Genomic DNA, 15995 nt, shown 5'->3' on the forward strand with positions numbered 1-15995 from the left:
AAAACTGGAAGTTTCTATACTAGACAACCAAACTATTTCTCAACATGTTTCCCAGGAGACAGGCAGTGGTATTCCTTGATCCTGTGAACTATCAGACTGGAACAATCAAATCTCAGGTAGAGAAGCTCTAAGCTGGGTATGGGCATGCTGTGATGATTCTTAAGCAACATTTTTATTATTATCATTTAAAAATTAATCATTTGCAGACATACAGTTTTTAAAGCATTTTAACTGAAATTGTATCATTAGTCAAGAGTAGGAAAAGAAATGGAGGCAAATCCTGACATCAACTGTGCATGATCAAGCAGTTTCACAGCAGCATCACAGTGCTGAAAGCCAAAAACCTTCAGCTCCAACTATTGGTTACAGCAAGAAATGCTCTTATCTTTCAGGAAATATGTTAAATAAAAATCAATAAAATCCCCCCCATAGTAATTCCAATCTAAAGCAAAACAAAATGAACTCAGTTCTCCTACTTTTCCAGTATCAGGCAGAGTTGATAATCACAGGATTTTACTCCAGGAAGGAATATTTTGAACCATACGATATTTGACATTTAAATTCTTCAAGTCTTCATTTTTACTTATTAATATGATCTCTGATAACCACAGACATCTCGCCTTGCATTCCACACAAATCCACACAGCAGATGCCATCTTGGGAGGACAAAAGAAGAGACAGATTTAACTAATCTACACGTGGTTTGACATTCTACAGGTTCAAGGAAAAATAAACCCAAACAACCCCACAGAGACTGAACATATCAGAAGGACAGTAAAATCTGAAGCTGCAAATATTTTGCTTATTAAATTGAGGGTATTATGGGAAAAGAAGGAAAAGTGCTGGGAAGACAGGCCCAGGGAGCAGAGGACAAAGACTGATGCTAAAAACTAACACCTGCACAGGAACACCAACAGTCCCGTGTCAGTGCAAAGGGATCCATCACTTTGGGAAGTTTTGCACACCTTGAACATGTAAAGTCTGACATATAACCCAGATATGAGCAGTGAGTAGACAGGAATTGCAGCACAGCTCATTTTCCTGGTGTCACACAGCAAACCAGTGGCACAGAGATTGGCTGGAGCTCAGCAATCCTGGCCCTAGCACTGCTCAATCCACAGGTCAGACCTTCTGTGGGTTGCAATTACTGAGTTTTTCCTGTTTCATCATAAAAAGTGTCAGTCTTGAATGAAAAAGTCAGTTTAACACATTCTTAAATTTACTTCACCGATGCCTAGTTACTTAAATATTTTGCTAAGATCTTTAAGTGTTAATTTAAAACAAGAACAAACTACTGTGTTTGCATAGGCAACTTTTAAGAAGGGAGTAGCAGCAATGGCATTGCTTTAATTCATATCTCTAATTATGACTACTCATAAATTATTTAACAAAATGTGACTTAAAGTTTATTTCCTAGTTAGATAAAGTGTCTATGTTGCCACAGATTTAGTTACAGAAGTTTTAGAGCACCTGGCTTTGTTTCTAACTGAAAAGAAAAACATTTTCAGAGACAAGGTAACAAGACATCAAAAAGTTGAGGGGGGTGGGTTTCATACTAGTGTAAGAGGGAAAAATCTTTCTACTAAACTATGTTCTTCAAGTTAAATTTCGGTCAACAAACCAAATAAACTGCTGAATTTATGTTCAGCTTAAGCGGTCAGCTGTCAGACCAAAATGAGAAATGCAATGGGAAACTTACCTCAGAATTACCAGGTTCATCTTTAATTTTGTCTAACAGTCCCTGCTGTGGGGCCATAGCTTTAGCATATTCGTCATCCAAAGGCTCCTTCTTAATTCTAATATTTGGTGCAAAGGAATTCCCCAGCTCTTGTCCAATAGATTCCTTACTAGAAAATAGGTAGCTAGACTCCTGAAACAATAATATGAAAAAGAATTCACCCTCCTGCATCTGCCATGAGGAGTTGGGCTGCTGCCAAGGGGAGTTTGTGCTGCAGACCAAGAGATTTGGGTCCTGCCAAGGTGGGAGAAATGCTGGGCAGCAGCTGCTGCCTCAACCTCCCTGCAGCCCCCTCTCTCATCCCACCCCCAATGCTTTCCACTCCTCTGGCCAAAGCAAAAGACACCCAGCTCTGTAAGTTGGTTGTTTGGGAGTGTCTCCTGTGGATACAGCTGTTCCCTGGCTCATGTGGAAAAAAGGCAGCAGGTCAGGTGGATGCATCCAGCTGTAGGTTCGGCTCACCGGTCACTCCAACCATGCTGAACAGGAAAGTGGCTACCAAAAGAATCCTCAATCCAAACAGAGGCTCAGGAAAATTTTACAAAATTATATGTACTGTTTAAGTAGCAAAGATGCCTAAGAGTCAGAAGATCAGTTTCCTTAACACTCAAATTTACACTCAAATACAAAATACGTATTTTGAATTATTCCAGCATATCGCTGCGCTTGCAAAAGTGGTTGAAAGATCTATAGCTTACCCTGAAGTTAGTTTCTGGAGTTTGTGGCACTAACTGCGTCCGTAATGTTTCTTCTACTTGATTATGAACTGAGGAAAACATATACATTAAATAGAAATGAATACAGGTTCCAATGCATTTCCTTTAAAACTATCAGAGTCTCATCCTGCTCCCCAACCCCAGCGTCTGACAGCAGCTCACCACTATTAAACTACTCCCTCTCTCCTCCTTGTAGGTGAGGTGGTAATCCCTAAAGAGAATTGACTCTTTTTTAATTATTCTATTGGATCATTATTTTCCCGTTCCAGTAAAATAGTTGTACACTTCCGACGCAAAGTGTTCATTCAGAATTTTCCACACCCCAGCAGGTTCTGGACTCTCCTGTTTTGACATTTAAATCAGGAAATACTTTTCAGAGCAACATCTTCCAGCTTTTTCTTTTGCCTTTTCCCCTCTTCTCAGGAAACAGCATCTTCTGCTTTAAAAACTTTGGATTTGCCTAGATACTGGATGCTACCATGAACATTTATCATTCTTATTTCAACTACTGACTACTTTATCTGATCTTTTAACTGTAGGTATTTACAACTTTCTGAAATACATCTTATGTACAGAAACATTCTTCCTTTGATTTCTAACTGAAGGTAAAAGTAGAGATACATTTGTAACTTTTCTTTATTTTAAAAAATATCTTTATTGCTTCTCTATCATTGGTGCCACCTGGAAGCATTGATTCTAAGATGCTCTTGCTGAACATATGAAGTTTAAGCCTCAGAACTGTAAGCTCTGAATGTGAACAAGCAGCCAGGAGTCCCTCACATGTTGGCTCACCCTCCCTCTGCTAAATAAGATTAAATCATGTGTTTCTGCTTGGTTATTCTTAACTCCTTCATTCACTGTTCTGCTGTAACTTTCAGAGCTTGGGAAGTCAAAAATAAGTGTGTGGGCAGCAAGATTATGGTAACTGTCAAATGAGAAGGGGATTTTAGGCATCTTTGGTTCTCTCCATGTTGGCTGGATGAAGTCCAAGACACAAGTATTTGAGGAAGAAGGGGAGCAGCCTCCCAGGAAAAGCAGATTTCAAGCTACGTTCTGGCTTAGTTCCTGCAGACACTAACTCCTTTCTAAGCAAGCCTTTCCCTGATACTACCAAATCCATACTGCTTTAAATGCCTAGGCATTAGTAAAGAATTGGTGCTTTGCTCAAAAAATCTTTACTGGCCATCAACTTCACCTAAACTTCATCACCTTTTCTTTTAAGAAGTTCTACGGTCTATAAAAAAAAGTGAGAAAAACCAAAAGGAAGCTTGAATTGTCACCCAGCTTGGTTTAGAAAACCACAACAACAAAAGTTATGTTGAGGCTCTGTAACAAGCTGTGGTGGATGAGACCTCCCTGACACTGTCAAGCCCTTTGCAAATCCTCCTCTTAACACAGAGTTCATTGGATTTCAGGGTTCTTCATAAAATGCTCCCCTACACACAGCTCTGCCTGTTCTCTTCAACAAGGTGATGTTTTTAATAACTAGCCCTACTGCTGATTTTTCTCTAGTTCTTTCTTCCTCTTTGCTGGGCAGCCAGGTCTAGGATGTCAACAGTTACCTGCTTTGTCAAGAAAACTGCTTTTCAATCTAGAATCCATATCTTTAGGGATTTTTTCCAACCGTTTTTCATGATCTTGAAAATGTCCTTCTCTATTCTTGTCCTTTGCTGAAAAAGTCTCTTTGCCATTATCTCGCGTTATGCTATAATCTTTTCGAAGGGATTTAAATACAGGGCCCTGCTCAAAGGGGGAAGTGAGATCCTTCTGGATTGCATTCTGAACCTGAATTTCTTTTTCACTGTCCAGTTCATGATCTGGAACTCTCTTGCCCTCTTCCAGATGATCTTCATCATGAATTGCTGAAGAAAGAGTGTCTTTTGGAGTGAAATTCTGATCATCTTCGTTGTCACTCCCAACAACAGGTATGCCTGCAAGATCCCCAGAGTTCAGAAAATAATCATGATCATCACCCTGCAGTGAATTTTCAGGTCCTGCTCGATTCGCTACTCCGTAAGACAAGCTGTCGAGGACAGGTGTTAAGTTGTGGTCAGCATCCTCAGACATCTCTGCATCCAGAATTTCACCACCTAGGGAGAAAAAAACCCCAGTGAATAGTCAGAAAATGGACTAACTTCATGTGTTACAAAGGTGAGTGTCCTAATCTGGCTGATGCTGCAATTCCTTGAATAAGGCTCAGCCTTCTCGGGCCAACATTACTGTGGAAATATTGCTGACATAGAAATGGTTCAGTCCCCCTCAGCACTGTGAAGCAGAAACTGAACTGAGTAAAACTAACCAAAGAAAGAAAAAACATTAATTTCCATTCACCTCGCTTGCAGCACTTGTGGAGAAGGCTATGCAGGAGGGAATGAGCAGGAAGGGCTGGGATGAAGGCAAGACAGTCTTGTTCAGCAGCAATGACACTTCCAAGAAAGGCTTTGTGAAATTATGACATTAGAGAATAAATAGAAATACTTACATTTTTCTGTAATATCAAATACCGCGTCAGATTTATCTTCAAACTGTAAAAAAGGAAAGCACTGTGTCATTGTCTTGGTCAGCTGCCATGTACTTTGCTAAAAAGTATCTGATGAAAACCAAGCAGAAGGATCACAATTCCTCTTCCTCCTCTTTCCTTCCTTGACCCAAGCAAATTTTTATGAATTAAGAGTGTTACATCACTGAGAAGCCACACTAGCCTTAATGAGTTCAGAATACATAGCAAAGGCACACAAGGAAAATTTAGAAATAGTGTTGCTTCCCAGAGGAGAGAGAAGGGAGTGTCAATTTTCTCTTCTACCTGGGATACTGGTACCAGGTCAAGGCCACAGATTCTGCCCTGATGCTCTAAGAGCCTTCATTCCCTCTGAACATTGTAAATGAAAACCAGGAGAATGGGCAGTTCCCGGTGCCATGGACTGCACAGATCCAAGGGTTTCACCTCTCTTACAGGGAATGTTCCCTTTCCAGGAACAGGGAAATGCAATACTGAACTTCCCAACACAGCGAGTGTCAGTGTGAGTGTAAGCACAGAATAACCAGATGCTGACTGAGTGCTGCACAAACATCTGTCTGCATTAAACATCCTCTGACAGATGTTGAAGTTGTTGGCATGCTTGGATGCTGCCTGGAGAAGGATAATTAAAGTTTCCTTCAGAATGTCCAACTCATTAGCAGCCTTCTTTTCCGTCCAATAGATAACAGCAATTCATTTAAGCCCTCTCTCCTTTCTCTGTGTTGCCAGCTCTACATTTCTTTCCTGGTAGATCCTGCTCACACTGCGATTCTTAAGCCATCTTAGGGAAAGTAATGGGATTTGATAGCAAAGGGATGAGCCCTAATTTCATTTAACTCAAGTAATTTAGTTGATAAATCCGGTATTTCTCACGACTGTGATGGGAACTATCAGTTTGGCAGCAGCCAGCTCTAGGAAAGGATGACAACAGACTGTCCCAGAGGTCATTTGATGGCAAAAAGTCCCTTTCCAATACCACTTGCAGGTCTGCAAAGACAAGGTAGCTCCTTCAGCTTAACTGGACACACATGGAATAGTGAGGACCTGTCCAGCATGGTATCAAGTCAGCTGGATACTGCACCAGAACTTTCCAGTTTCTCTGAGCAGACACTTGAGGCTGGAAAAGTGAAACACAGAACCAAAACAAAACAAAACAAGGTTACAGTTCCACAAGGCTGATGCAAGTCTCCTCCATATAATTATCTACAGGCAAAGAGTAAGGAAACACCTGCCAGGAAGGTTTGCAAGGCCTCAGCTCTGTTCCTGCTGTTATGATCTCAGGAGTGTCTGGGAGATGGAACTTTAATGTTGATCTAGAAGCCCATTCACAGTCAACTAAGTTTACACAGGTGTAAAACTAATTCCCATAAATACTGGATATACTAGTGCTCATACAGGCTGCTGAGGACAGGGACAGCAGGGGTGGGCTGCTTTTAGAGAAGAACATGGAAAGGAACTTGTTGCCATTTGATAATAACAGAGCATAAAGTTTTGGGAGGCAAACAATAGCCCAGAGTCCTCGACTCTACACTGACCTTTCTGATCCTTTTTTGCTTCCTGTCAGGAATTCTCTATCCTCTCCAAAAATGTCACAACAGAATTTGATGGTAGGATATAGGGAGTTTTCACATGAGCTCATCCTTTTCTCAGAGTAGATTTGTATGAAAGTAGTTCTTTAACTCTTTTGAGACCCAGAGTATCTGGGGGAAAGTATTCCAGGTCCTTCACAACCCTGGTTGCCCTACACATCCAAACTCGAGGTATTCCTTCTCCTCTTCTCCTGGTAACAAATCTTTTGCCAACAGCTGACAACCCCAGGAATGCTGATATTAGCAAGGGATACATTTTGCAGTGTGGATCTCTCTAATTGTTTCATTCCAAGAAACACTAACAGGCAAGTCAGCACAAGGGGCCACCTGCAAGAGCATGAGGGACTCCCATAAATATTATGGAGAAGCTGGAAAACATTTCAAATCTACCTGGAGAGAATCCAAACACAGGGCCATCCTAGAGAAAAAAAACAACCCTGTTTTGTTTCTTTCCTCATTATTTTGTGAGGCTATGAAGAGATTATCTTGGCTGTCTTCTTTCAAAAGATTTTCAAATACAGAGGAAGATCTGTGTCTGTGGTCAAAAGCTTTCCCTGGAAATATTTATAAACCAGGAATTCCAGCATCTGACAGTACCAGCAGCCTTATCTAAGCCACCATCTAGTTTCTGACTGTGAACAGCATCAGAACTCCCACATAGTGTAAATTCAAAGGGAGAAAACCAGGGAAAGTGTTTGGATGATAGTGTGTGTGTACACACATGTATCTACACACACATAAATATATATATATATCCCCAACAAGTTACTCATTCTGTAAGTCTATAACTGGACTGTCCCTGAAATTAGAGCTTTTTTTTTTCTGCATTAATGTGGGGTATTCTCTCAGTTATACACTTCTAGTTCCTTCCCCAATGTCATTACAATCTTGTTTAATGCCATCTTAGGAGGGAATTTTGTATGTCACCAGTTACAAAAATGTATCACTCTAATCAATCATGTATGTTAGCTTTTAACTGGATTAGGGTTTTGTATCACACAGAAATGTGAACTACACCCGACTTCCTATTTCTATATTGTTCTATTACAGTTCTGCAAGACAATTCCCTCTCTCCAGTCCTCATGCCTCCTTTCATTAGCCAGCATCACCATTAATTCCCTTTATTTCTTCTGCTCAGATTTTTTAAGATTTAGTGAGAAGTGGAGTTTTTGAGGGGCAAACGTGCAACTGATGGCATTTCTTCTGGATCACTTTTGCCAGATCTAAAGAGAGAGGCACCTCAACACCCCACACTAAGTCCTTGATAACTACAAAAGGAAAGTCCTAGGAACAGAGTTTTCTGTTCAAATACTGAGGCTTCAACTCTTCAACTCAGTTCTCAAAACACACTTGCAGTTGTAAAATAAAATTCAATAATATAATAGTCTAAAACACCTTCATTAAATCACCTTGACCGATATTTGCCAGAGAATAATAACTCTTAAGAGTTTTTAATCATTTAACTCTCTAAGAGTTTAATACAAGAACAGTTTGAATGTGGTATTAGTGAAATTCAATGTTTTAGGCTATATCCTTCTTAGTGACTGCCTCATTAGCTAGCACTGCACACAAAGTAGTGCTCTGCCTACTCAGGCTGTAAAAAACAAATAAATGAATGAATGAATGAAATGAAACAAGAATATAGAAATGGTGACAAAACAATGAAGTGTTTCTGAAAGCAATGTGACTTGCTTAAAGTTAAATACTCTAAAAATAAAGCACTGCTTTTGTAAAAAAAATAAAATTCCACCAGATATGTCACTATATTTTTATAGATGTACATGAGACTCTAAGGGAGCAGTGTCACAGCCTCAGCACTGACCTGCCTTTGCTGGGAGCAGGGGACAGAAGGACACATATTTACACTTCAATACAATGTCCTAATTTGAAATAACTAAAAAACTGATCCATACCTTAATGGTGATCAACATTGCCATGGCATCCATAAATCAAACAGCTCATAGATTATTTTTGCACAATATAAAGAGAGAAGCTGCCTATGGCTGAAGTACTGCTTTGCATGCAAAACAGAGAATTCCATTAAAAAATAAACAAAACAGTGTAACTACTTTACACACAGAGACACGTCTTTCTAGTAAGCTTCTGAAGTCTGATCCTAGATTTTAACATACCCATAAGCAAACTGTGGAAAGGAAGCAGATGTTAAGAGAACTGCAATTAAAAACAGTCAGAAATGATTCTCAGTTTGCCTGTACTTTCCCTGTGCCTCTATGCACAGCATAACCCCACTCCACAATTCATTCAACTGACAAGACACTGTTTGAAACAACAAAAAAAAAAAGAAAATAAAGAAGGAATTGAAATATCAATCGCTATTCTTGAGGCAGGTGGGATGAGCTCGGGAAGCATCCCCTGACCTTTTCCACATGAGGCGGCCCTGGCAGGGATGCCAGGCAGGCAGGCAGCCAACGGCGCTGCACCTCTGCCACCGCACAACTCCACGGCACGCACAGAATCCCACAGCGGGTCCTGCCGGAGCTGCTTCCCACTGAAACACGGCCAGCCCTGCCGATTCCTACCTTCGGAGCACCTGGGGAGCCAAGAGCCAGGGTAACAAAGAGCCAGGCTGCTGCAGATACCTGCCACAGGAAAAGAAAGGCTGCGGCAGGAAGAGAACCTGGCGGGGTCACAGCCATAGAGCCGAGCGCGGCTGGGCCGGCAGAGCCCCCCCTAGCCGGCTCCGGGACCCCCGGCACCGCCGGGGAACGGGCCCAGAGCCCTTCTGGGGAGAGGGACAGCGTGAGCTCGGCTGGGGGGGAGCCTCTGAGGCTTCCATGAGCCACGCTGAACACTTGAAAAGATTGTTTTTAATCTAGTCTGAAGGTAATACAGCGGAGATGGTGATGGGAGTTTTTAAAGGCAAATCCCAAACAAGCTTCAGTACATGTGAAAAAGCAGGCATTTCCCAGCTGCTTGTGGCTCCCTATATTCTGTTCAGGAAATACAGTTTTACTTTGCATCTCACTCACAAATCTTCAATTTTTAAGTGTGAGGACAGATGATTTAGGCACGTGCTGCTCCCCTTTCATTTCTACATTTTAAGAATTCTGGATGATTCACCAGAAATCACAGGGAGCAGCTCAGCATGGAAGTTTACCGTCCCTTTCTGTCACCAAGCTTTTCTGATATTCCTGAGCTTTTGGAATAGTCACAGGCCAATTCCAAACCCTACAGTTTCCATACCCACCCAGCACACACAAAGAACCTGCATGCTGTAACCAACATGTATGGAAGCAAGATGAATTTGTCAAACACACAGAAGTCACAGAGAGCCTTATTTTTTCTGGAATATTGGTGGGTTTAATCTATACAAAAGCCCTAAGGAGGATCCAAGCTCTTCTCCCATTCACCACCAAATCATGGATTTGAGAAGGAAGCAGCTCCAAATGTGATGCTTTCACCTTGCAACCACAGAATCTCAGAATGTTTTGGGTTGGAAGGGACCTTAAAGCCCATCCTGTTCCACTCCTTGTTATGGGCAGGGACAACTTCCACTGTCCCAGGTTGCTCCAAGCCCCATCCAACCTGGCCTTGGACACTTCCAGAGATGGGGCAACCACAGCTTCTCTGGGCAACCTGTACCAGAGCTTCACTACGTTCAAAGGGAAGAATTTCTCCCGAATATTTGTAATTTACAACAAATTACCTTGCAATGGTCTTTGCAAATACACCAGATTTTGATGTGCTTTGGGATTTGCAATTAAGAAACACACACAGACACAAACCACACAGCAAGCACACAAACCAAGACATCCACAAGAAAGACTATATTTCCAAACAAAGAACTTCTTCCTCAAAACCTCACCCCTGGCTCTGTGCTGAACTTCTCTGCTGCTGGTAAGACACAACCACTAAGGCTGGGATTTTGGTTACACTAAGGCTGAGATTTTGGTTACACTAAGGCTCTAAATGAACTGAAATAAAAATAATTCCAGTTTCTCACAGCATAAAGCAGGAAAACTAAATAGAAATTACAAAGATGTAAAAATGCCCAATATCAGAGCAGGGTCTGTGTCACAATATGTATGTTTATGCTGTGATGCTCAACAGTTACTTACTCCAAACCAAGTGTTTCAGTTCACTTACATATTTTAACTTATTCCATAAGCAGGCCAGATCACAAATGTGTGCTTTTGGCCAAAGCTTTCAGAAGTATGGCTAGTGAGAAGATTATGTTCTACAAAGCATGGAATCCCCTTAATTCCATTTAGCTCAGAAGCTGAACAGCTCATTAAGAGAGACCCACCACCGTGTGGTTGAGGGAAAGCCAGTCCATGGAATACAACTCAGAAGCACCAATAGTTACAATCCAGGGTGGAGCAGCAGCACTAGAACCTCGGGAAGATTACTCTACTCAATGTCTCTTCCAGAAAGATGATTAACTATGTTAGTAATTAGTTGCTACTAGCTATATTCCTAATAGGAGAAAAAAGCCTCAACCCACTGTAAATTAATTTTTAAAGAGAGTGAACTGTTGAACCTGAAGTTTTCTGCTTGTCATTAAAATCTGTCCTCAATTAAGAAACCCACAAGGTGGTTTTGTGCACCAATTGGGAAAATTTACAACTTACAATTTACACTTTTTGCTTGACAAACACAGCGGGACCATCTCCTGCCCAGGCTGGTTTGTGTTCCCAGCCCCACACTGGTGACTGGGCTCAGCTCCATCAGGTACTGCAAGTCCTTTCCCTTCTCCTAGCAGTTCAGTGCAAATGGGAGAGCCTGGATGTACATCTAATTCTATTTCAGTGTTTCTATCCTCAAAGAGACAAAATATCTGCTTCATTCTTCAAAGTACCTTCCTAACTCTGGCTTCCTTTTTGCCTTTTCCATGATTAAACACAATAAAATCCTGTTAATAGCCTGCATTAACTGTACTTCATAAAGCTTTCTGAGCAAACGGCACCATTTAAAGATGAATTTCAATACAGATGAAATCTTTTCATGTACTTTCAACTCTTTTAAGAAATATCAAGATTCACAGAAGTACACAAATAAGTTATTTAAAAAATAATAATAAAAAAGGAAGTACTCCAAAATGTCTCCTGTGGGAATAACTCTGTATAGTTCTGCTAATTCTGTTTCAAGTCTTCTCACCTAAATTTAGACAACTAAACATTAGTTTATTAGGCTAATGCTTCAGGTTTCCTCTCTTTCCAAAGGAAATTAAGGAATTCTGGCAGCAGCAATTTATCCTGCCCTGAGACTGTGGCCCAGCTATCAAAAGGGAAAAGGACGAAATGTAGAATTAAAATCTTGGCTTTGTCACCAAAAATCCAATGTATTAAATTTTAGTTATTAAATAATTGGTTATCATACATCCTTTACTAAAAAATTCAAAGGCATTAGACACAACATACTTTAAAACTATCTAATCTAGAGGCAACTCCTATAATACTTCAAGCTACTCTTAGAATTAAACAAATTTATCTAAAGCAGTAGGAAACACGGTAACCAAAATTAAATATATTACCATCATCCTTCAATCAGTATTTACAGAAAGGACAGATACATCACATAATTTTTGGATCAATATCAGTTTGGTAAAGCAAGTCTCTTAAACTTTTTATTTCCCTTGGAATTTCTGAGGAGCACTTCCAGAGGAAAAGAGAATGGCACTACAGGCTGAACACAGGCTAAGAGGATGGACACTCTGAGAACCCCCAGTTCTGCTGCCACGTCCTCAATGAATTATTCTCTGCTGCAGAAACCTTTTTAGGAGTTTGGAGGATCCCAGAGAACGAATGTCACAAGCAACAGCATGAATGAGGTCCAAGAGCTCTCAGGCCTTTACCACACTCATGGAATGGATGATGGAAATCATCTGAACTGAGGTAGCCATTGACAGAAACCTGCAAGTTTGTGAGAGAAAACTTCCTCTAAGACTTATTTAGGAAAGGCATTCTGGAAGGAATGATGGGGTACAAGAGTCATTGATTGCAGAATCACAGGATGGTTTGGGTTGGAAGGGACCTTAAAGATCATCCAGTTCCAACCCCTAATGAGACAAGAGTTGAGAGGACCACTCAAGAACATTGTGAGTGATTTCAGAATTAAATTCCACAAGTCTAAAGATGCAAAAGGCCTTGAATTGGCCACAAAGAGCTGACTTAATTTTCTGTATTTTACACAACGTGAAAAGTCTTAACCTAAATGTCTGGGATCCATTAGGCTCGTTTTAGGAAAGAGAATTTAAAGATTATGACATTAAAACATCCTTTGAGAGGTGAACAAGCCTTGGCAGAGAAACATTTTCATCATCTTTGTACAATTCTGGAGTAATTCGGCAACAAAACTTTATAAATGAGAAGCTCTTCAATTTTTAATTACTGTCATGCAAAATTAAAAATCTTTTGCAAACACCTGTCTTATTGATGTGGACACCCAAGCGTTCACCTGTTCACACCACATTAATTTCCAACAGCCCAAGTGTCAAATTTCAGTACAGCCCAAACTGCCTGTCTAGTCCAAAGGGTTATTGACAACTGTTGTAAATAAATTAACATTCCAGTCAAAACAATTAACCGTTCAAAACAATCATATTATAGACAAATTAAAGTTGAATTTCCATAAATATTTTTATGAACAACACAAAGAACATACTAGCAGATATCTTTCTTTCAAGTTAATATTGCTCTTATGTAGCAAATGTTTTCCTTAACATACATAACAGTTTGATGTAAGGCAGAAATTAAACTGCTCTAAAACAATTTACAATAAAAACTCACCAAAACCTATTAAAAATCAAATTAGATAAACTTTTGTCAGTCTTAGACTGGCAAAAACTTTATTCTTTAGTTTGTTGCTTGCTCATGGATTGAGTTAAAAGATGGTGACTGCTTATCCATGGAATTTGCAACATGCCAGTTTCAGTGTATGTGCTTCTGGAATAATTGCAGAGATTCTAATACTGAAAAGAACAATTCTGAAAACACCACCAACTGCTAAGCTCCCGTCTAAAGAAATCATTAAATTAGTCCTTATTTTCTCCACACAAAGGAAAATAATTTTTATAAGAAATGCTTGTTATGCCTTAGGCACAAGCCTTGGAAGACTCCAAAATCATGACCTCCTGTAGAATGGGAACTGGGCCACCATGGGGAAGAGAACTGGGATATGCAGGTCTTCCATGACCTCATTAATTATTAGGAGGTCTCTGTGTGCTGAATTTCCAGTTTGCTAATCTCACTCCTCACAGGCTCCATCAGCATTTGCAGCAGCCCAGGATTCACTTCTCCCCTTGTTCCTCAAGAAGATCTTGGCACAAAACCAGCACTGGGATGATGCCTCACGATCAAGTTGTGTTTCCTCTTTCCTAACTTACTTGCCCAGGGCAACACCACTTCCCTGGATCATTCCTAAATTTTACTGAAGTCCTCTGCTTCAGCAGGGGCAGAGAACATTGTCAGTGCCAACAGCACGAGAGGATTTCCATAACCTACAGGGACATGTGGAGTAGTAACTGATAGAGACTTCCAGACTTGGCACCCAGGGAATAATTAGGAGAGAGAAATTATTTTTCCCAAAATCAATGAAGATGATATTGACCAGAGGATATTTGTTATTCCTCAGTGAAAAACTGACAAGCTTGGGAAGAAAGAAGGCAATATTCTCTTTTTTCTGCAGGTGACACCATGTAACTCTACAGATAAACGGAGCATGTCAAGGCAATGAGCATGAAGGAAGCAGAGACACCAGGACAGACTGCACGACCTCTGAGCAACCTGCTCCAACACTTGACTGTCCTCATGGTGTAAAAGTACTTCCTTATGCCCACTAACATTTCAATGAAGTTTATTTCAAGATTTCTCAATTGACCGTCACATGCAGCCATTTCCCTTCAGACTTCCTGCAGCTAGCCAATATTTGATACCCTCAATGACCTGCATGTTTATGTACTGTCTGTGAGCAATTCTACAAAATTCCTGGAGCCAATAAATAAAGTGTTTGAAAGACACAGGTCTAAGAAATTCACACATGATGTTCATTCCCTAAGTGCAGAGTAGTCAGACATCTACACAACTCACCCAGTGAGATCCTGGGAAGTCATGTTCTGTTTGGTAACAATTAGTTTCAGTGTAATCACAAGTTTTGCCCTGATACAAGTTCAGCAGTTAACTTCTCTCCCAAGCCCCAGTGGAAAACTTGAGCCTCTGCTCTTGTCTGTCCCAAGGCTGGAGAATGGGAAAGCTTCTTCATCTTTGGAAAAAGGGAACTGGACAGCTCAGTCTTGTAGTGGGCTATGGACTCTACCACACAGGCACAAACATGATTTAAACCTCATTCCTGGCAAAAAGCTTTCAACCAAATGCTATATGTGTGCAGGAAAGAGGACTGGATTCATGGCAAGATTATTTTCAGCACCGCTTAAAACATTCACCCATGGTTCCTTCACAGCTACAAAGTGTTGGCCACAAAGAACCTTCCACTGGTTTAGAGATGAAGTAACTCTTCACATAAAGTTGGACTTCATCATCTTGGAGGCGTTTTCCAACCTTAATGATTCTATGATACCCAAATAGATGAGAATGGACAGTGTGCTTACAGACCAAAGGGTGACAATGATGGCCCAAGGTGTGACAACAAAGGACCAAGAGCTGGGATGTTCATGGCTAAAGGTACTGGCATAAGGGTTACAGCCAAGTCCTGGAAGGGGCATGGCTAATGGAAGTCACCAAGGGTTACAGCCAAATCCTGGGATGGCCATGGCTAAGAGAAGTCACTCCATGGTTACAGTCTAAGCACCCAAGAAGTGGATGGTGCTGCCATCTTAACTCACTCTGGCCTGACATGGACAACTGAAATTAAGAGGAGCAGCAAGGACATCGTGCTTCAAACAAGGAGACGGACGGTGACGACAGCTCCTGGTTAGCTGCAAGTTTATTAATTAAGTGATGCCAAGACGCTCGTGGCGATGATGCTCGGACACTGCCCTGGGGGAGAGGAAGCTGAAGGGCCCCGAGGTCGGAGGGGCAGCGCTGCCGGTCTGGGGCCGGGCAGCTCGTGCGGGCTCGGTGCCCTCGGGACCCCCGGCGGGGCCGCGCCTCGCCCGCCGCATCCCGCCCCCGCCCGCGCCCCCCGCGCCCCCCACTCACCCTGCCGCGGGGGCCGGGCCCCTCCTCCTTGGCCTCCGCCATGTTGCGCCCCCCCTCAGCTGTCCCAGCCCGGGGCGAGGGGCCGGGGGTCACTCCCTCTCAGCCTCCCCCGCGCTCCGGGAGGCGGCGGCTCCGGGGGGCTCCTCGGCGCGGCGGGCGGGGCTGAGGGGGGGGCCCGGCGGCTCCCTGAGGGCGGCGGGGGGGGGCTCGGACCCGCCAGGCCGCGGCCGCTGCTCCCGGAGCTGCCCCGACCAGCCCAGCGCGCGGCCGCTCCGCGCATGCGCCGCGCGCCTGCGCGCGCCCGCGCAGGCGCGGCGG

General features: G+C 42.1%; 1 protein-coding gene across 6 annotated transcripts in view; it reads right to left on the reverse strand.

Moving 5' to 3' along the window:
* LOC106863445 (zinc finger MYM-type protein 4) overlaps positions 1–15781 on the reverse strand; it is a 39160-nt gene extending 23379 nt beyond the window's left edge. Inside the window, exons 1-5 of one of the 6 annotated variants that reach the window (XM_014892910.2) lie at positions 15678–15781; positions 4937–4979; positions 4017–4544; positions 2437–2504; positions 1700–1870 (exon numbers count right to left, since the gene is read on the reverse strand). In XM_014892910.2, the coding sequence (XP_014748396.2) occupies positions 1700–1870; positions 2437–2504; positions 4017–4544; positions 4937–4979; positions 15678–15719 (852 nt within the window). In that variant the 5' untranslated portion in view covers positions 15720–15781. Of the gene's footprint in view, positions 1–1699; positions 1871–2436; positions 2505–4016; positions 4545–4936; positions 4980–9101; positions 9118–15677 lie in introns of those variants that run through there. The other 5 variants (XM_088178302.1, XM_088178305.1, XM_088178303.1 and 2 more) reach the window with 5 other exon arrangements.
* Between the last annotated feature and the right edge of the window lie 214 nt (positions 15782–15995).

The sequence above is a fragment of the Sturnus vulgaris genome, chromosome 24, assembly GCF_052056855.1.
Source record: "Sturnus vulgaris isolate bStuVul1 chromosome 24, bStuVul1.hap1, whole genome shotgun sequence".
NCBI classification, from domain to species: domain Eukaryota; kingdom Metazoa; phylum Chordata; class Aves; order Passeriformes; family Sturnidae; genus Sturnus; species Sturnus vulgaris.